The sequence below is a fragment of the Calidris pugnax genome, unplaced genomic scaffold (assembly GCF_001431845.1).
Source record: "Calidris pugnax isolate Ruff unplaced genomic scaffold, ASM143184v1 scaffold24, whole genome shotgun sequence".
Lineage (NCBI taxonomy): Eukaryota > Metazoa > Chordata > Aves > Charadriiformes > Scolopacidae > Calidris > Calidris pugnax.
The window spans coordinates 27,261,335-27,283,179 of NW_015090922.1; the positions used below are offsets into that span (position 1 = coordinate 27,261,335).

The 21,845-nt window shown below is 36.8% G+C and overlaps 1 protein-coding gene across 1 annotated transcript in view; it reads left to right on the plus strand.

The window, feature by feature from the left end:
• Positions 1 to 822: 822 nt before the first annotated feature.
• GALNT2 (polypeptide N-acetylgalactosaminyltransferase 2) overlaps positions 823 to 21,845 on the plus strand; it is a 44,493-nt gene continuing 23,470 nt past the window's right edge. The window contains exons 1-7 of the mRNA XM_014951124.1: positions 823 to 913; positions 6,828 to 6,981; positions 11,765 to 11,863; positions 12,440 to 12,507; positions 13,424 to 13,489; positions 15,349 to 15,470; positions 21,498 to 21,585. Coding sequence (XP_014806610.1) covers positions 895 to 913; positions 6,828 to 6,981; positions 11,765 to 11,863; positions 12,440 to 12,507; positions 13,424 to 13,489; positions 15,349 to 15,470; positions 21,498 to 21,585 — 616 coding nt within the window. The 5' untranslated portion in view covers positions 823 to 894. The remainder of the gene's footprint in view (positions 914 to 6,827; positions 6,982 to 11,764; positions 11,864 to 12,439; positions 12,508 to 13,423; positions 13,490 to 15,348; positions 15,471 to 21,497; positions 21,586 to 21,845) is intronic.

Consider the following 21,845-nt stretch of genomic DNA (forward strand, 5'->3'; position numbering starts at 1 on the left):
CGACATACAGTTGCTAATTATCTTTTTTTTTTTTAAAAGTTACTATCTTACCTGCTTCTTCCAAATGCATAGCAGGGTAATTCAGCTTAACATTTTGTATTTTTGGTGTAATGGGCATACAAAAGCGTGGGATTTTTTTTCTGTTGAAAGGAAAATGAGATTCACAGGTTCAGTATAAAAGTTGGAAATGGGAGGGGGTGGGGGGGAGGGTGGGGAATGAAACTTTTTTTCCCCCTCTCTAAATGAGTATTACCAATTTTACTGAATGACAAATCCAGTGGAGTTGCCTGTGAAGCCCAGAATAAGCTCCACTGAAATGAGTATATGAAAATACCAACTTGAAGATAATTTCAAAGGTTTTTTTCCAATAGTAAGGCTGCCTGTCTGGAAAGTTATCTGAAAAAGAGAAGTCAGGTTATCTAGCAGTTATATTCAATTTGGGCTGTTCTTTGCTAGAGTAGGGCCAGGTTTTGTTTAATGTTCTTGGCTGCACTGCTCATTTGAGTATTACTAATTTAAAAAAAAAAAAAGTTATTCCGTCTGTCTTAATACATTTCCTTCTTAAACCTTTCCTTTTTTTTAATCCAAATAAGAATTGCTGCATAAATTAAATGCAAAAGCCTGTCTTAAAATTTTGCTCTGTTTTTTTTGTGTTTTTCAAGTAGTGGAGGAAATTATCCTTTCATTTAAAATCCAAAGTTAGCTGTCTTGGACCACTTCACAACCTTAAAGTCCACAAAAGTTAGTTATTTCTGTTTGCATTGAAAACACAAAATTAAATCAATTAAGGAGATTATTTTAAAGATTATGTACTTTTTTCAGGAGGACCCAAATGATATCAACCCCAAAAGGAAAGACGTGCGTGGCAGTGATGGGGAGGACAAAGCACAAAGCATGGAGACACTACCTCCAGGTATTGCAGTAACATTTGTTATGAAAGATCCATAGCCTTAAAACATTTATCCTTGAAAGCCATAAAACAAAGCAGTTGTTCTGATTCTAATAATTCTTTGTAGTTTGGGAGTGCCAGGATTATTTTAGCAATATGTACTTCTGTATTCTTAAAGCTTTGGCTTCCTTAAATCTTACCTGCTTCACTGCTCCTTTGGGGTTTAAAACCATAGAGAATGTGACTCTTTACTAGTATGTGCCATAAAAGCCTCTGGTACAAAAGTAGTCTATTTCTCAGTGGATAATACTGGCAGGCAATAGACAAGTTGCCTTGGAACTGTGCTTCTGACTGAAGATTAAGCCAAGGCTCATACTTTTTTAGTTTTGTCTTGCTTTTGATGTGGCAGACTTTCCTGAGTGTATGGATGGTCTATCTTGTTTTTCTCATATTTGCTCAGTATTTGTCACAGACTGGCAAATAACAGAGCAACATGATTTTTGTTTTATTTAAGTGAAATTGTCTTGTGTTGAGCATGAGCTAGGAAGGCTAAGTGTTAAGGAATCTTCACTTTATATGACTGTTTTCATAAAGTTCTTTTGCTGCTTAATTGTTTCACATCAATGAGATTTAATATATAGCTAGAACTGATGTACTAGGGAATAAAAAAATAGTAAAATGGATTTGAATATTTTTACACTGTATTGAAAGTTTACCATAGAATGAGGATGACTTCTGATAGGATAGCACAACACATTTTATTCTTATTCTGTTAATCTTAATGGTTGGCTTAGACTAACTTGTCTATGCCAGACATTTGAAATACCATGAGGTCTTGAAGAAAGATCTACGGTAAACTTTAAGCAGCTGGAAACTTCCATCACCAATAACGTGTGAGGTATGATTTTTTTTTTTTACAGTCTTAGACTCCTGGTACAGCATAAGCTGTTTGACATTCATGGCTTTTTTCCTGTAGCCTTTGGCCTACCTTGTTTTAGCTGCTTTCTGGAGAGAGGAAACAAGACTCTGGTTATGCATGTATGTTTTTTTGGCAAAACCTTTACTTTGTGTATGAATTAGGAAATAAATCCTAAAAAGCTGAAGAGCCTGGCTTACTTAACTTGGTTTCTGGCAGATCTTTTTTTTCCTTAGCAGAACTCTCTGCAAATACTGTTACTGGGATTATAGGTCAGCCAATTTTGTACCTTCCAGATAGCTACTATTCTTATTTTCCCTTTTTGAATGTTTATGTATTCTGGGTCAAACACTGTACATTTCCTTAAAGACTATCCTTTCCTAGTGACCCTAAGTAACCATTTGAGTATTCAGAAAGCGGGAGGTGTCACAGGTTGAAAGGGAGAGATATCAGAAGCTGGAAGAGTTGAAGCTAGAAGTAAAATTAAGTATAAAGTAGAGCAGGTCAGGGCTTTTTTTTTTCCATTTTGTTGATTAGTAATCTCTTAATGGCTTGATTTAACAGGCAGGAGAATCATTACTGCAAAGTACTATGAGAGTCTTGAATCAAATGCCAAAGGCTACACAGACAGAATTATGCACTCCTAAATCACTATTTTGATTATTTTCCATTTGTGTAGGCAAGCTTTTGAATCCTTATGGTAATGAAGCTTGGAATTTTTATTTCTTCAGTCCCTTTATGCTGTTTTAAAGCAAAGTAATAAAATTTCAGGAAGGCTTTGGTTCAAAATTTTCTTGCATTTTGACAGAGGTTAGGAGACCAGTAGGTTAGGTTTCATCACTATGCAGTGTAGTACCTTCCAGAACTTCTCAGAATTAAGGAATTGTTTATTATCTTTAAAATAGCTTTATATAAGGGTTAAACTATTGGGTTTTTTACCTTCTGTACATCACTGTGTATCTATCCTTTGTCATTTGGTGACTTTTTTTATGTGCTGCAAAAGTCTCATTTCTTGTTTTGTGAAAATAACAATGTTCTTGTAGTTAGAAAGAATGACCAATGAATTGTCTGCATGGATAGCTAAAGCAAAAATGTACAATCAGTTCTCTGAAATGATTGGAGGTTCAGCACTTACTCAAACAGTTCTTTTGGTTAGTTAATGGAGAACTGAAATCTCTTAATGCCTGTAAGTCAAAATAGATGTATATATATATTTTTATATATATATATCTCAAGTATCCTATTGCTTTTAAGCTGTATTGAGTCTGTAAGAGGGAGTGCAGGCTATTTAGGGGATTTTGTATCCATCTATGCCTGCTGCTTGGTTGCGTGCAGATTTATCTGCTATGCTTTTTTTTTTTCTTCCCTCTTCTAACTCAGTTCAAGCTGCTATTACTGTTATCTGACTTTTCCCTAATAGATCTGATTCATATTGCACACAGTTGACAGGGACTTCTGGTGGAGCCAGAGCCAGGCTTTGCCTCCTTCCTGGCTCCAGAAGACAGATTCACTTGTTAGATTCTGTGGGCTGTCACTGCTTTTCAGTAAATTTAGCCATATGAAGCAGTGTCCTTTCTTTTCAAATTTATTCTATGCTTTCAGGACTAGTGTTGCATTTTCTGGTTTTAAAGTCTTGGAAAATGGTAAGTAATACATTCTAAATGATATATATCAAGCTCTAGTTGGATGGAAACTGTAATGGAATAAAGTGTACCAAACTAGCACTATTTTTTAAGTACAGCTACTTAATACAGAGCAAAATAAATATCAAAAATTTAAAAGTCAACCAGTTAATTGCACTAGTTTTAGTGATTGCCTTCTCCAAGACTTCAGAGTTGGGAAATACCTGGGACAAAAAGAAGCTGTTCCACTGGATTTCATCTTTCTCTTGTTTCTGCTCAGCTTCTCAGGCTCAGATCAGTCTGTAAAATAAGCACTTCTTGTCAAAAATTCAGCACTGCAGTGTACCCTGGCTCTGGTTTAGTGATTTTTATCTTTTTTGGCTCTATTTGACTCTGGTAGCAAACTCTACAGTTCAGTTACTGTTGAGTTTAAAAGAATAATTTATTGTCATGTTAGGCCTTTGTACAGGTAAACACACATTTGCTTGAATTTGAAGTTACAAACTTGCTTAATTGAAGTTTGGAATAATGTAGCTGCATTTTCTGATACTCATTGCATCTCAGAAAGCTATTGAGCCAGGAAACTCCCCAGAAGAAATTAAATGAAGCATGCTCTTATTTGTGTATATATGTGGGAAGCATATAACAGAAACAGTACCTATTATTGGAAGAGGTTTGTTAAGCCACTCCTAACTTCAAAATTTAGTTGATAAATTGTCAGAAAGGCAAGCCTTTCAGCAAAAGTAAGGCTGAACGATATATTTAGCTTTGGACCACCTTTCATTTTCCAGCAGTTAACTTGAGCCGTTAGCACTCGTGACCGTGTGGGCAGCCCATGTTGCATGTTGTAGTTCATAAAGAACACAAGCTATTTAAGAATGCTTGTGGCAGCATCACCCTTATCACCGATGACATGCCCTCATGACCTCTTGTGTTTTAGCTGCTCTTTCCACTGGATGGAAGGTGACTGGAGGAGTGGATGGGGGTGGCAGTGCTGAAACAGGCATAGCATTAAAATCCATTGGAAGCTGGAGTGTTTGAAAGTTGCAAGTCCTATATGACTGTATTTTAAATGTACATTGTATTTTGTAAAATGTTCTAAAATTTTTATTTTTAGACCAGAAAAGCAGTGACATGACATGTTCTGTATTTCAGAAAATATTCAACATATGTTCCAGATTGAAGCTATATTATGAATTAGAAGCAAGGATGGTAATATAGTTGAGTTACCAAGGAGTTTGCGAAAGCATTGGGAAATGCTGAGGGAGAGAGTTATACAGGGACATGATCTTGTGATCTCTGCTGTTTGTTCCAGTTTCCTGAATCAGCCACTCTTGCATTTTGTATAGTTTTGATGCAAATGCAGTTTGGTGTAATTTTTGTAAACAATTCTGTATTGGGTTATTTATAGTGTGGTAGCTGGCTGAGGTGTAAACTTGTTTTCAAAGTAAGTTCCTGGAAATATTCTGAAGAAAGAACTTGAAAGGCGAAGAAAAACTCTTGGCAGTCTGTGGGCTACAAACAACAGCTGGAAAGTTTCCTCTGTAGAGTTCTTTCAGTAACTGGAATTTGAAAATCTGTATTTCTCCCTCCAGTTATTTTCCTATAGTTTCCCCTCTGGGTGGCTTCACCCAGTGTCTGTTAAATGTTCTGCAGTCTGTGTTTAACTCTCTAGTTCTGGCTTCTGTGTGTGTGCATGTTTTTATGTCTGAATAACCATCCTAAAGAAGTTAAAATAGTTGTTTTGTATTAACTGGCTAGGTGAGCTCTAAAATATGGGCACGTTTTTTTACTCTATGACTTTACTTGGATGTTAGAAGTTTCTTAAAAACAAACCAATCAACCCCGAACCACCTCCCTGCAGCCTTGATATTTTTGCCTTACAACCTCCACTACCACCTGATAACCAAATCACACCTTGGGTCCAAGTGGCTTTTGTAGATGAGCTCCTTAGATGATACTGACATTATAGAGAATTTCTTAATTGGTAGTATTTGTCTAGTTAAACAGACATGTATTTTGTTTAATGATGGAAAGTATTCTTTCAATATCAGAATCTTCTAGCAGGAGTTAGTGCACCGTAGTTGGGGTATGGCTTATGGATAGGAAGCTGTAAATGAAGCCTGCCTTGGCTTCTGTGCTGTGCAGGTCGAGAGACGGAGCAAAGGCAAACCTTAAAATATCTGAGCAACCTCTGACTCTTGCTAATAGCCATTAGAACAGTATTGCCATGAGGCATATCAGCTTAGTTTAGAATGTACCTGAGCTATAATACTCGTCTAAAAGCTGAGATTGAATGTAGTGGCATCTCTGTAACCTGCTACTTACTGAACTTAATTGATAATACCTCAAAAACTTTCTACATTAATTAAAAAAACAATGGATATTAACTCCTCATCTGTAATAAACATTGATCTCCAAAACAGCTTTTGCTTTACATCTTTTTTTATGCCAACAGCATGCTGTGTTCACCACAACGTACTTAGAAGACGTTCTCATACACGTCCACATTAAAACAAGAATGTCTGTATTGCATTAGAACTTGAGCTCTGTTTTGAGTTATAGGAAGTATAAATTTGCTGTAGGTAATATAGGCTTGGCTGTCAGTAGGCAAAAAACATAAATGTTCAACCAGAGGTAAGAACTGGTAGTTTAAAGACATTTGGTAAATATCATACAGTTGATACCTGAAGATGGTGAAAGTCCTGAAATTTCATTCCTGGTGGCTGGATGCTAATAGAACTTTGTGTTAGTGCCACAACCAGTCACATAATAACACAGTCCTTTGTAAAAAGGGATTAATCTGTGAATCAGCTTGCATTGTGAAGGAGGCTGCAGTTATGTCATGCTGGAGAGCAATCTAGCGCTCTGCCTACATGAAGTGCTTGTTTTTGAGAAAAATGTTGCATTGTACTTCTAAAAAGCCTTGTCCTCAAATAGTTTGATTATAACTGACTTTTTAATTTATGTAATGAGAGGGTAAATTAAATGTCTTTGAAGTCTGGACTAGATCTTAAAAGATAAATGCTACTTCGATAACTTTATAGCCAGATCATCTGCCATATTAATGTCTGTTGATATTTGCAGGGCTTTTTTTAAAATGGAAATTGTGGAATTTAGGGTATAAAAAAACCACAAACAACAAACTAAAAAAAAAAACCCCAAAACGGACAAGATAAAACATGGTCTGGTGATCACTTGATTTGCATGGTATTCTAGAGGAATTTAATAAGTGAAAGTGACTGTTGATGTTACACCTTTAACAATACTGTAGAGGCTTAATTACTTTGTTACAAAATTTAAAAAACCTGCTATTTGATCTCTTATGCTTGTATTGCTGAATGCTGTTCTTTAAATTGTGAAGATTACATTGAATATTTTCCTGATTTTTCTATTGTAGGAAAAGTACGGTGGCAAGACTTTGATCAAGATGCGTATGTTGGCGCTACCATGGTGCGGTCTGGTCAGGATCCGTATGCCCGCAATAAGTTCAATCAGGTGGAAAGCGACAAACTGCGAATGGACCGAAGCATTCCTGACACCAGGCATGATCAGTAAGTGCCAAACTGAGCCATGTTTGACTTAGATTAACCTTTTTGTAGTTATGGCTTTTGAATAGCAGGTATTTTTTCTAAAGCAGGAGCTCTCCAGCTTTCAAAATGACGGGAACACTAGACTGTGGTGTGAAACCTGAACCAGTGGGTGAAAGAACAATGAATCTTATTCAAGTTTTTCTGTTTCCATGATTTCCATCAGCGTGTATTCTGTATCTAAACTGCTGCTGCATTTCAGTCTCTTTTTATTTGTGTTTATCTGGTGGCTTTTCTTGGTTTCTGTTTGTAAGTCTCTTTCACTGTGAGGATGATGAGACAGTGGAGCAGGTTGCTCAGAGAGGGTGTGAAGTCTCCAGCTTTGGGGATATTCAAAGTCCAATGCACACCTGCTGCAGCTGTCACTGCTTTGAGCAGGGAGCTTGGACTAAAATATTTCTAGGGGCTCCTTCCTTCTCAGTCTCTCTGTGATTCTGTTCTTCTAGTATATGATGATTGTCAACTCCAGACCTAAAGGAATCCATTTATGCACACCCCAGTGAACACAGAACAGAATCACACTTCAGATGCTTAACAAACATTGCTATGTCAGCCTGCTTGTGCAGATTCAGGAAACAGTACACTTCAGAGTAAGGAAAAACATTATTTTCTTGTGGGTAGAGAAAATTTTCATTTAGAAAAGGATTTGAGTGACTTGAACTAATCTTGTTTAAGAAGAATTGATTAATATTAAAACAGCAGTTGCTCATTAGGACTTCCATGACTTAAAAATAACAAAAGCAGGTTGAACTTGATTTTAAAATCTCTGCAAGCATAGTCTCAAAGCATAAAATTTGCCAACTCTGTATAGTTAGTTTGCCTAACTAATTTTACAGTTAGTATGAACATACATTCACAGCTTTGTAGGTAGAAGAAGCTGGAGGAGACACCAGAGGGAGAGAAAAGGAAGTTGCCTGTTTTTTCTCCATAAAGCTTTTTAATCAGGAATGGCACAGCAAAGGAGATTTGTATAAAAAAGTGGACACTGTGTCATTTTAAAATTCTTTGTATAATAGCATGGGCTTATGTTCCTTTAAGCAGCTGATTTGTAGATAGAGTAAAGCAAGTCGTGTATAATTTGCCAATAATTGAACTGAAAAATAGGAAGAATCTGGTGTTTCACTTGTTGCCATGAAAGCAGTGAAAACCACAATGCCCATACTGAGGAGTTTAAAATTATTTTTGAGTTTTCTTCATCACATACTTTTTTTTTTTTTTGTCATAAGAAATGCATTCTAGCTTTTTAGGCAAGGTATTCTTTTCCCACAGGAGAAAGCTTAGCCACCAATTTCTAGAAGCTTCTATGATTCACATATGTTGAATTTGGAATTTTTGTAGATATTTATTAACCTCTGAGGGGGCTCTGAGACACAAACACTCTCCTTCGAGAAGAACTTAAATAAGAGACATGACAAGAGAGAGATTTATATTACAGTAGCTATGTTTGTTTTAACTGTCAATGTTGTGATTACATGCTGACCTGCCTGGGTTTTTGTCACTTAATGGAGCTGGAAAAGAACTCTGCAATGGAGAGAGGAGAGTCAGAGAGACGTGTCTGGAGAAAAGCTGTATCTGTGCTGTGATGATTACTTAGACTTTGTCATGGAGCAGATTTAAGTGCCATCAGTCTGCAAATGGTCATCTTTTTAAAGAAAAAATAACCAAACAAAACAAAGAAACCCAAAGAAACAGTCATTCCATTAAGTTGTCCATGATGCTTTCCCTGTGATGCTGCAATTAATTTTCCTTCTATTTTGGTGAGGACATTCACTGCAGAAGCTAAAAAAGGTTGCATGAAATACTTGTTTGGGAACTGTCCAATGGAAAGATCAATAGCCAAAAGAAGAAGAAAATATTGCAGATCTGAGCATGTGATACTTGGAAGCATGTTATTTTAAATAAAATCAGAGGCAACTGGGTTAAGATTGAGATCTCTTATGGAGATGTTACAATTTTTTTCTTAAAAAAATTAAATGTGGATGAGGAAATAAATTAGGAAACGTGATGCCAATCTACAAGAAGGGCCAGAAGAAGAATCCAGGGAACTACGGGCCTGTGAATCTGAACTTAGTTCTGGGGAAGGTTATGGAGCAGATCATCTTGAGTGCGATCATAAGGCACAGGACAACCAGGTGATCAGGCCCAGTCAGCATGGGTTTGTGAAAGGCAGGTCCTGCTTGATTAACCTGATCTCTGCCTATGACAAGGTGACCCACTTAATCGATGAGAGAGAGGCTGTGGATGTTGTTTACCTGGACTGTAGTACAGCTTTTGACAGAAGTATCCACTTTAACTAGTGCAAAGAGAACATTCACCTTCTCTTTGTACTAGTTAAAGTGGATACTTCTGTCAAAAAATGGTTTCAACAAACCACAGAGGTTTCAGAAAATTTGTTAATAATATGAACTAGTACAGCAACTCAAATTTCTGGGGGAAAAAAGAAATGTACTTTCCATGTTTTAACTCATTTTAAAGACCTATGCTGAGCACTGAAGCTCTAGATTGAAGTTTTCAGTTCAAATTCTGTTGTATTCAAATGGCTTTTTTCATTCTGCATTGAAAATAGTGCTGTAATCTGAGAAATAACGTCATTGCTTTTGGCACAGAAATTTCTTTCTTTGGTTTGAGTTTTAACTGTGGCACTGTTGACACAGCAGAATAGGAGGAGGGTCGCTACTGAGTCAGTTAAAGCAGGGATTTTTTTAAAAGCTTGAGAGCAGAAATATTGAGTGAAATATTCCTCCAGTTTTATTTGAAAGTCTAAAGATCTTAATTTCTCCCTTAAAAATATGCAGGAGTGCTCTTCTCTTGAGTTTTCTTAAAATTGAGAGGCTTCATTGCCTTGAGTAATTCCACCCTAAGATGTGCTCTGGCTCAAGTGCTCTCTTTTGCAAAGAGATCAGTATAAGTTTAATGTGACTTTTTAAATAATTCTAACGTAAGTGCTTCATGTGATAACTGCACGCACAGTAGGCTTGTCCTCTGTGGGCAATTTGAAAGTTAGCAGAAAAAAAGACTATCTTTTTTGGCACTATAGGCTTTGGTGTATCGTAGCTGGATGTCTTGTAGCTGTCTAGATGAATTGCCAGAAGCTCGCAATAGAGGAGGCCTGAATTCTTTGCTTTCCAGGAAAACATACACGTTTGTGATTTATTGCTTCAGTGCACACACTAAGTGGATGATGTTATGGGTGTGTTGTATGGAAAGCACTGCAGGTCCTTGGGATTTTGTAGGGTGGGCAAGGAAAAACAGCGTGTTGCTGCTTGCTTTCTGATTCCCAGAAGTGGAAGGTTGGTGACTTATGATCCATGTTGCAGATGTTTAATCAGGTGTGGAGACACCTTTTATACAGGCAGAGGCCTAGTTTTAGAAGGTTAGGTAGCAATGTAACTTACCTCTCTTTCCTTAAAAGCTAGTTTGATTAATACTGCACAGAGTACAAAATTACTTGCCAATTTTGCTACAGGTGCATACTAGCTGGGTTTATCCCCTCTGAAGACAACTAGGCCTGTGAAGACTCTACCCCCAAGTAAAGGTTATGTGAAGAAATAATCACTCCTGTATGTTACTGCATGAACGGTGATCAGTATTGTGACCTGTCAGACTATAATGCTTTCAGCATAAACTCAATATACAGTGTTTTCTAATACTGTTAGTTTCTAATTTCTATTCTAATATATTTCTAATATATAATTTTTCTAATTCCTATTCTTCTTCCTATCCCAGGGATAGGAAAAGAGGTAATGGGCACAAACTTGAATATAAGAAGTTCCACTTTAACATGAGGAGGAACTTCTTCACTTTGAGGGTGGCAGAGCCCTGGAAGAGGCTGTCAAGGGGGGTGGTGGAGTCTCTGTCTCTGGAGACATTCAAAACCTGCCTGGACAAGTTCCTGTGCGACCTGCTTTGGCAGGGGGGTTGGACTAGATGATCTCCAGAGGTCCCTTCCAACCCCATGTGATTCTGTGTAATGCAATGAGAGTACTACCTTTTTTATGTTCAATGTCAGAGGATTTAAACAGCTTACCTTCACGTAGTCCTGCAGGAAGTATTTTGGGATTTGCTTTTTTTTGCTTATTATATTAATTTCAGGCTACTAAAGGTGATGAAAAATGAGTTGAGATTGATGGAATATTTCATTATCTTTATGGTTTGGTAAGATGTGGTTCTGTGTTTAGGTGGCTTGCTAGTTTAAACAGCTACAGCTAGCTTTATTTTTCAAATTCTGAATGTTACAATCTTTACGACTTCTCATTAGAATAGAAAGCTGTTTTTATCTATGAATAAGACCAGGATGTTACAGGAGCTTTAAAAATAAAAGGAAAAGTGGACTCGTGCCATTCTGAAGAGGAGACATATGGTAGCCTGTGAGCCTATGTATTTTCATAGAAAACATGCTCATTTACTTAGATTTCTTGAATGCTTTTAATGTAAAATAAGCACTCTGATTTCATATTCAGTTGCATGAAAGGTATTTATGCATACTTCAGTTATGATAATCCGGTGACTTTTCTGAACCTGCCTATATCTGACACTGACTTTATAACCTGTTATGTACTAAAAAAAACTGCCAAAAAAAACTGTCAGGAGTTGGTTGTGATCTCACCTGCAAACAAGATATTTCGTTCTTCCTAGGTAGGTTTACTGTGTATATGAGTTGAATAGGTAACTGCTTCATGATGAAGCCTGTCTGCTAAACCTGGGATGTTAATATTATGTTTAAATGACACTGTATTATGTCTTCCAGGTGTCAACGGAAACAGTGGCGGATAGATTTGCCAGCCACTAGTGTGGTGATCACCTTTCATAATGAGGCAAGATCTGCTTTGCTTCGAACTGTTGTCAGGTATAACTAAGAGAGACAGAGACATTGATTTTTTTTAATTTTTTTTTCCCATGTCTTGTGTGAGATAATAGTTTATGATAAGAAAAGGAGGTAATAATCCATTATGTTTTTCTGAACCATTTGTGGAGGGAAAGCTGAGCCTTAATTTCATTGATGCCTCCAGTTCTTATGTTCTGAAATAGTGGCATTAAACAAAGTCACTCCTGTTAACTACAAATGCATGGAAGTGTGGAACTGATTACTAGAAGATGTTTGGAGATTGGCTGTGTAACTAATTTCAAGAACAACTCAGGGAAGATGGATTCTCAGGGGATGTTTGACCTAAAGCTATCTGCAAGACTTCCATGTTATAAGTTGTCTAATCTGCTTGTTTCTGGAGGCTGGAATTTTGGGGGGAGCAATTCTATGTGTACCTTTCTTCACAAGTGATTTCTATAAGAATAAGCCAATAGCCGTCACCGAAGATAGGATCCTTGCCTAGATTCTACTGTGGTTTAACAAAGTAACTGCTTTTATGATATTATTATGGCAAATTAAGACTGCTTGGTATTGAATGCTTTTTTTTTTCTGTTCCAGTGTCCTTAAAAAAAGCCCACCACATCTTATTAAGGAAATCATATTGGTGGATGACTACAGTAATGATCGTAAGTGTTTTTAAAGGATCTTAACTTTATTTTGTTTATTCTGGTACGGCTTTCCGTAAATGCTAGTAGGTGACTTGGTTAAGAAAGGTCAAGTGAATAGGGGTTTGCAGAGACTGACCTAAAACTAGCTATTAATTCTTTCATATCTGTCATTGCGGAAATGTGAAAAGTTCTGATAAATACTTCAGGTATATTTTATTACTTCCCCTAATAATACTTATTAGCTGAAGGAGTAGAGTATGTAAAAGAAAACAGCCTTAACATGCAAGGTTATCTGACATAAAAAATAAAAGCTGTGGTGCTTCAACCAAATATTTTTGTAGTACTGCTTTAAATGAATGCTGGTCTCCATCAGTGCCTTGGGAAAATTCTTACTGAATCTAAAATAACTCAAGGTTTTATAAGTACTAGGGTATCACAATACAAACTTGAATAATTGAAATGTAACATTTCTTAAAGGAAGTTAGTGTCTGCATTGCATTATTAGGTTATAGCTAGTTTAGGATAGGTTTAAGCCTTAATGCTGGCTAAAAAGTGAACTTTCTTATATGCAAAGACAGGAGTTTATTTAGTCCTATAAAAGTTTTTTTTCCTTATGCAATCTAGAAACTGGCTAAAGTAAGCAAAGAGAATACAATTAAACGAAAATGTCAAGAGTTTAAAATAGTTTTAAATAACATAAGGAGGTTAGTAATTTCTTAGCCTAGTAACTTTGCTTTATTTCTGTTGAGTCAAGCAGGTTGGGGTTTTCTTAAGCATATATCTTATATTTAACTACTTATGACCATAAACATTTTCCACTACAAAGCTTTTGTTTTTCTTTGAGGACAGCTTCCCTTACGGTATACAGTGATGGATATTAAATTGATTCTCATAACTTTTTTTTTCTTAAATTTTATTATTTTATTTTTTAAAGCTGAGGATGGTGCTCTCTTGGGAAAAATTGAAAAAGTACAAGTCCTTCGAAATGATCGCCGAGAAGGTAGGCTTAATCTGGGGGAAGGAAGATGCAAATTCCTCTGTGCTGCCTTCTCTGTTAATCTTCATCAAGTCTTTTAAAGAAACATTCTGCTATAAATTCCATATTGGAGGGGGTGTTTTCACTTTATAAATTGCCTTACTAATGGAAGAAATGAAAACAAATGCATTTATGCAAGTGAAAACAGTGATTCGGATTCATTCCATATTGTTGTGCGTGCGGTTGCCCATTGTTGGCTTTTACTGACTTAAGAAATTGCCTTTCACCCTCAGCCTCTCCTTTCTCTTACTGTACTGAATCCTCAGTTAAGCTGCTCCCATTGTACATAAGGTCTCACTGTAAACTGTATGAATGTTTGAAATGCTCCAGCTTAAAAATAGCCCTCTTTTTTTCACTGGTTCTATTGCTAGAGACCATTTTAAGGATCCAGTTGATGGATAGCCCAGGAAATAGTTTGTTAGGCAGACTTGAGAGAGTTTGAGCAGCCAGGAGGGCTGGGACCACATATGCCAGTTTTGCTGAAGCCAGTCTGCCATGTAACAAACTTGTCTTACATTTTTGTTTTCCTCTTTGTTGCTTTGTAAATTATGCTCTCATGTCACTAAGCCCTTCAGTCAGCAGCTTCCTGGCTATGGAGCTTAAAGAATTAGATACAGGCAACTGTTATTCTACAGCTGTTTGAAATAATAACTGAGAGTTGACAGTTGAAATAGCTGACTGAGTTAGCAGATATGTGCTTGTTTATTTTTATAGGTGCCATATCTTCTAGGCTGGCCTGAGGAGCAGCTAGAATTGTTAGATTGTCAGAAACTGGAAGTGTCAAGCACAAAACTGTGTTGTCTTGTAATTAGTAATTGCAAACTGCTGGGCTCTTAGTGTTTAAATATTTTCTTTGGGATGGGATATACTTGTGAATGAAGGCTTGCTAGAAAAGCAGGTCTCTGACGACATGCATGATTGCGGGGCTCTGAGTAAGATGATATGATTCCTCTGATCACTACAGCACTTAAAGATGGAGATAACAGTAATGGAAAAATGGAAGGAAGTAATATTTTTTATTTTTAGTAATTTTTAATATTTATAAATATTAACTTTGTACTACATATACAGATTAAATTAATTTTGATTCATACTTAAAAATATGCATCAGTATATCTTGAAAATTTCATTTTCAGATAAGATTTAAAACAAAAAGCAAAACAAAAAACCCTACCAAGCCACAAAACAAGACAGTTGAAAGAATCGCAGGGGAAAGATGGTTGAAAGGGGTGTGGGGGAAGGCTTTTGGACATGAATTACTGAAACATGGTTATTTTTGGAAGAAAGTAATAAAAGACTGAACAGACTGTGGTGAAAAGTGGGAGGTGGGGACTAGGGGACAGCAAAAAGGCAGGGAGGGTAAGTTAATGATGGTGCTTTCCGCAGTTCTGTTGTAGAACTGTAGGAAAAGTGTTTGTTTTCAGGACTGATCTTGAATAATGTTTATAATATTAATTAATATATTTAATATTAATTAATAAATATATTAATAAATATATTTATTATAAAGTATAAATGCCATTTATTCTAATGCAGACCCAGCTGCACTTGTGTATTATTCGTTTTGAAAAGGTACTTTAATATTTCTGCTTAAATCAGATTGAAACCTGTAGGCTAAGGTGCAGTAGATGGGAGCTTGCAGGCTGTTTGTTGTGAAGTCATTTCACTGAATTGTAGCTAGATTCTCATTTTGATAATGGAACTTGTGTGTTTGTCCTGAGTTAGAGTAATTTAATTCATGACTAACGTGGAATGCAATAGTCTCACTACTGTTGATTGTTTTCCTCAATAAATACTTTATATGCTTTATCTTTACTTCTCAGGCTTGATGCGCTCCCGTGTCAGAGGGGCAGATGCAGCACAAGCAAAAGTACTGACCTTCCTGGATAGTCACTGTGAATGCAATGAACACTGGCTGGAACCGCTTTTGGAAAGAGTAGCTGAGGTTAGTAAAGAGTTCTTATAAAGTAATTTCCTGAAAGAATAGCTTTTAAATTTTAAAGCCATCTGGTCTATACTACATTAATTTTATGCATTGTTCTAAGGGAGCTTTTTTTCTCTGAAGTGAGATAATGGAGATGATCAGAGAGTTTCGTGATTAAAACCCACTTTTTTTCATTTAATCTGTGAGCACAGGAACCTAAAATGGGAATATTTATTATTATCTTTAGAAGCAATTCAAATATATGCATCTTTGGTTCTTTAGGGAACTCCTCAGTAAGCGTTGAAAATCTTTAGAGCCAAAGTGTAGTTCTCCTCAACCAATATTATCTCAATGTAATTCAGTTTACCTGTGTATTTATGGCTCATTAAGATTCAGTGTGATAATAAGAGAGAGGTTGAGCTGTGAAACTAAAATTCTCATGGAAATTATCAGGGACTGTGGGCTCTCAGCTTCTATTAAAATGATGCTTAGTCTGTGCCCCAGAAAAGCAATTCAGAGGATTGAGAGTGAAAGTACACTGTTTTCTCCAGGGGTTTGTTATACTTGCTCTGGAGGAACTTAGTTGAAGTGGAAAGCGAATCAAGTGTGATCCCGAGAAGCACTGGGGAACACTCAAGACAAGAGTTTTTCTTCTTTCTTTATTGCATTCCCTTTATGGTAAACTCCCCTTCTAGGAAAGGCTTTCTTTCAAAATGCTTCTGGTTTTGCTAAGCCACTCTGTCTTTGTTAATATCCAGTTCTTTGCTTATCCTCCCTACGCTTCCCTTTGCATTCCCTCCAAAAAGGAGGTGGGGGGGTGTGGATGGTTTTTTTGTCATTGATTTGAAGCATCTACTTGTTTGAGAAATCAGAAAAGAAATGGTAGTTTTGGTCAACAAACCCCTGCTTTTTAGTAAGACAGCTATTTTGTCATTTACCCTTTTTCTTGTCAGGACATACTCATTTAGCTTTCTGAAACTGATAATGGGATATTAAAAAGTGTTACATTTTCCTAATAACATAACGTAAAACCTCTTACTAAATTGTTTACAGCTTTGTGAAGATCCAGCATTATATGTGGTATCCTCAGTGTGAGAAACTGGCAAAAATGCATATTTTGCTTTGTGTAGCAGCTACTTTTTAGCAGCACATGAATTAGGTTCTTCAAGCTTTGTTCCTCATATTTGTCACCATGATACACACTGATCTTGTGTGTCATTGAATAGTTTTCAGCTGTATGAATGTAGCTTTCCATTCTTAAAAGCTTGAGGTACTGTTAAATAACTGCTATGGAATTCCAGTTTACCTTCGTCTTGAAGATTCCCAACCAACAGGTGTGGGGTTTGAGGTAGTTTCTCAGCTTTCTGTTTGTTCAACTGATTAAGGCATGGATAGTGTTTACGTATAGTATATGATAGTTCTTCATTATTAAATGGCTGATTTTGCTCACAGTACAGACTGTGTTACTTGATGTTAATTGGTAGCATTTTCTTCATAGAATCATAGAATCGTCTAGGTCAGAAGGGACAACAGGTCATAGAGTCCAACCATTAACCTAACACTGCCAAACCCACCACTAAATCATGTCCCTCAGCACACATCTATGTGTCTTAAATACCTCCAGGGATGGTGATTGAGCCACTTCCCTGGGCAGCCTGTTCCAGTGCTTGATAACCCTTTTGAAGAATTTTTTCCTAGTGTCCAATCTAGACCTCCCCTGGTGCAACTTGAGGTCATGTCCCTCAGCACACATCTATGTGTCTTAAATACCTCCAGGGATGGTGATTGAGCCACTTCCCTGGGCAGCCTGTTCCAGTGCTTGATAACCCTTTTGAAGAATTTTTTCCTAGTGTCCAATCTAGACCTCCCCTGGTGCAACTTGAGGCCATGTCCTCTTTGTCCTATCACTTGTTACTTGGGAGAAGAGACCAATCCCCACCTCTCTATGATTTCCTTTCAGGTAGTTGATAAGGTCTCCCCTCAGCCTCCTTTTTTCCAGGCTAAACAATTTTGATTATCTCAGTGACAGGAAGCTGAATAGATGTGAATTCCTTCTGACCTCAAAGGTAACTTTTGCAGGTCAGGGCTAGTATACATTAATGCAGTGTTTTCTGATGAGCTGCTGCATCTACACTGTATGTGGTGGAAAGTTTGGGGTTTTTCTGGATTTGCCTACTTGGCATTTAATTCTGCCAGAGTTTTGGGGGATTAGTTCTGTGTGTTAGAACATACAAATTTGTAGCTTCCAAAAAAAGTCTTAATTTAATCAGTTTTACAATACTTTATCTTATGTGCTGTAGCCTCTTAGAAAGCTGTGTCTTTGAACTGTTGCTTGTGTTAGGAGCCCCTGAGGCGTCAAGCTCTCCCCTTCAATTGAAGGATGATCCATCCCACAGTTTTCTCTAAGATGGTTTCCTGGTTAGGGTATCTTTGCCTATTGACTGTACTTCCTCAGCACTCCTAGAGGGTTCTGATACTGCTAAGGGTTTTTCTTTGGTAATTTGAGCAAAGGCTTAAAGCAGAAGCAACATACACATAAAGTGATTATTTTAGAGTTCAGAACATACAGATACCTGTGTAATCTGGAGCTGGTATATCTGCTCCCTCCTGGAGAATGATTTTCTGCCTGATTCCATAAGGCTATTTTTTATGCCTCTAGATGTTTTTTTTGTGTGTACATTGGTTAGGGGAGATTAAATGAGGAGTCAGTGCAGTTTAGCCCTTTAATTCTCCCAAAATGTCAACACAGCAATAAGTATACACAATTTTGAAAACAATGTTAACTACTAGGTATTCCATGAACGCTTGTCTATTTGGCTTTTTCTGTTTCCAATTTCTAATCACTTTGGTTTTCTAGTCTTATAAAACATCAGTTATATGAAAAAAATGACTAATCTTTTTTTTTTTTTTTGTGGCATAGCTGCAAAACCTGTACCACATATCAAGGTATTTCTAAATAAAGAGGATCTTAAAAGAAAGAACTAAAATTAAGAATTGAGATGTGGATTCCTTTTTCATATCTGTCTCAGATTTTGTGACCTTGAATGAGTCACCCTTTAACTGGCACAATGCTGAAAGGAAAATATTTATATTTTCTCTTAAGAACATTGTGAAACTTAATCTTTGCAGTGTCTTGGGATTTTTAGAGAGTGGAGGAAGCAATGTATGCAGAATCGAGGATAATTTCTGATGGTTTATGAGAATAATTTATATAGTCAAACTCTCTAGAGCATATATAGCCTCCTTATGAAATATTAAAATGAAATATTCTGCTACAAATATCCAAGCACTACAGATTTGCAGTATTCACAGGCTATTTCCTTCCATTATCCTTCATCAAGAAGCACATGGTTTTCCAGTTGTGTGTTCCATTATGAGTTATGGTGTCATCCCGTCAGAACAAAACAGGAGATTACAAAAAGAAGAGTTCCTTTTTGCTTGTGTATTTGTACCTAAAATGCACATCAGACTTCTACTTCAATCATACTATGAATAAGTGTCTAGCTTTAGGAAAATTTAAAGGGAGCAGCAGTGTTTTAGTATTTTGAGTGAATGAGCTCCCTGTACTTTGGAGACCCACAAGCTCTTTTTAGCAGTCTCTGGATTGACAACATTGTAATGTCCTGCAAAGGATCACCTTAATGTCCAAGTCTTGTCTATTTGCTGCTTAGCAAATCTGTAATTTCCAATCACGGAAGGAACAGCATGTTTCCAAGCCAACAAAAGTGGCAGTTACACATCAAACTGAATGTTGACAACCTGGCTATTTGTGTGTTAGAGAAACAACTGTAAGTTGCTTAAATAATATGTTAGGTATAGCAAGTGATGTTAGCGTGGCGTTGCACAGATATTGATAAAACTAATCAGACCAGCAGTAAAATCCTGAGGAAATACCAAAAGTATGGTAACAGCATGATAACTCACTTACTCAGCACAGTGAAGAAAAGTTGAAGCTTAACTGAAGCTCTACCTAACGTGAAACCTGATAGCTTGGGCAACTTTTACCACCATGTTCAACTCTGCCAAGTACAACCATTTGAGTAAATGCAAATTTTTGTCAAGAAAGGTTTTTAGAGATGGGTATAAGTGTAGAAGGTGTTTCAATTTCAGACAGAAAGAAAAAGACAGGAAGAGTGGTTTCATTTTTGTGTTTTATGCTGATGGATGTATTATGAATAACTGGATAGGCTGGATATCTTCTGTCTCATCAGCCTATAAATAAAGGAGCTTTTTAATTCTATCGCTTTTATAAAATGCCTACAGTAAGATCATGGGTGCATCTGAAGTGCTTTAGCGTTTTGCAGTTAAGGTGCAGTAAATCATAATTGGCTTTCAAGTTCAACACAGCAAAACTGTATGCTTGCCATTAAAAATGTAGACTTGGGGCTACTGCTAACAGAAACAGGAGCTAAAGATGTGATTGATGGGGGTAGGACAGGTTGGTCTTTTTTTGTCTGTGTTTCTAGTTTGCTTTAGGCCAAGCTAATTAATACCTAGTAGCAGACCTGATTAGGTTTTATATTACATCCCTCATAAAAGCAGATATTTGGCCCGGGTGCTATAGCTGCAGTGATACTTAAAAGGAATATAGAAATCAGTAATGAGACTTCAGCTTTTAGCTTAGTCTTCAGTTTGGATTCTCTTGGATTCTCCTTTTGGCTGATACAGAAATTAGTGACCTTTTGCTCACTCAGGCAGAATGACCTACTAAATGCCAACTATGGAATTAGGGCTTATTAAAATCAGCACAGGCTGAAGAGTTAAGATTCAGTAAGTGAAAACGGGCGTTTAATGTTGTTATTGGACCAAGCAAACCATTTGACTGAAAGAGTGGCTTTTAAGTCTCTTGTTACGAGCTCAAGCTTTTCTCTCTACATTAGTTTGGTTCCAATCTGTTCTGTTTAATACTGATTAGCACAAGGGATGCTTTGCTGAACCACTGCTTAGGATATATGTATTGTTGTTTGAAGACATAAAATAAATTCTTAAAATGGAGATGTTTAGGTTGGTATGTTTTTTAACTGAGATCTGTTTATAACAGAGCTACCAAAATATCTCCTGTTTACTCAGCAATTTTTTATGTTCACGCTTTTGGTGATACACTGTTCTGAAGTTATCTGTGCTCTCTGACTGATGTTAAATTGTGGACCTTAAACTTTTATTTTGAACTCAAGCAAAGTGTTCCATCAAACTATCATAGAAGTTATGCTTCACTATGTAACTTTTTTTCTTTTCTCCAATAGTTCATGGAGACAAACTGGTTTAACCATGATACTGCATTTCTAATATTAGATGAGTCTTTTTTTAGAGTACTGATGTCTTGTGATCCTACTGGATGATGCACGTGGGATTGTTGGAAAGATTTTTGTTTTTTCTTAAACTATTTTGCCAAAAACATCAGTTAAGGTAATTAATATTGCTCAGAGAAGTATATGAGACCATGGTTGGACAGAGGAATGTGGAATCTTGGCTGCTGGAGATTAATAGCATTCATTAGTTTGGGGTGGTTTTAGGTTCTCTTTCTTATATAAGTATCTGATTGTGAAGTGTGATTCTTCTAGGGTAAAATGGGTTAGTGTTAACCTAAGACTTCTCTGATTGCAGAAAGGCCCAAGTGTTCTTAAAGGTTGAAATTATAAGACCATAATACATTGCATGGCTAGAGATTTCCTGTGGAAAATAAGAATTGCCTGGATGCTTCTTTTCTTTGAGCTAGTTTTAAAACTAAGAATGGAAGTGCTCTTTGCTTGACTGCCTTTAGAACGAGTTTGCTGCCACCTTCAAGAGCAAGTCAGAAGAGGGGGATTACTTGACTCTAAGTAGCCTAGAAGAGAAACAGGATTCCCAGCCCTATCGTGTGGTTTCTGCTTTCTGAAGCAGCGCTGAGCAATGCTATTCGCAGCACTGGCTTTTCACAGCCATAAGTTGAAGGGAGAGCTGGGGAAGACGTGCTAATGAAATCTGCTGAACTGTTCAACATCTCATTCTGCCTGAACCTTTATATATTGATTTCATTATTTCAATATTACTTTCTAATATTTATTTTAGGACAAGACCAGAGTTGTGTCACCTATTATTGATGTTATTAATATGGACAACTTCCAGTACGTGGGGGCGTCAGCTGATTTAAAAGGCGGTATGTACCTGTACTGGAATACAAATTTTTTTTTTTTTAAAAAGCATCAAGAATCAAAGCTCATAATCACTGCAGTTGTGGAATGGGCACTTAACATACTGTTCTTCCCTTTCATATATCTAGTTTAAGTTCTATAGGTCAGTTGTTTTTAGGCTTGGATTTTAATTGGCCTTATTGCCTTCTCCTTTAAAACAGTTTATCTTTATTATACTAATTCTTAAGTTTATGCTGCCTTTTTCCAATGTGCAGTACTCACTCCA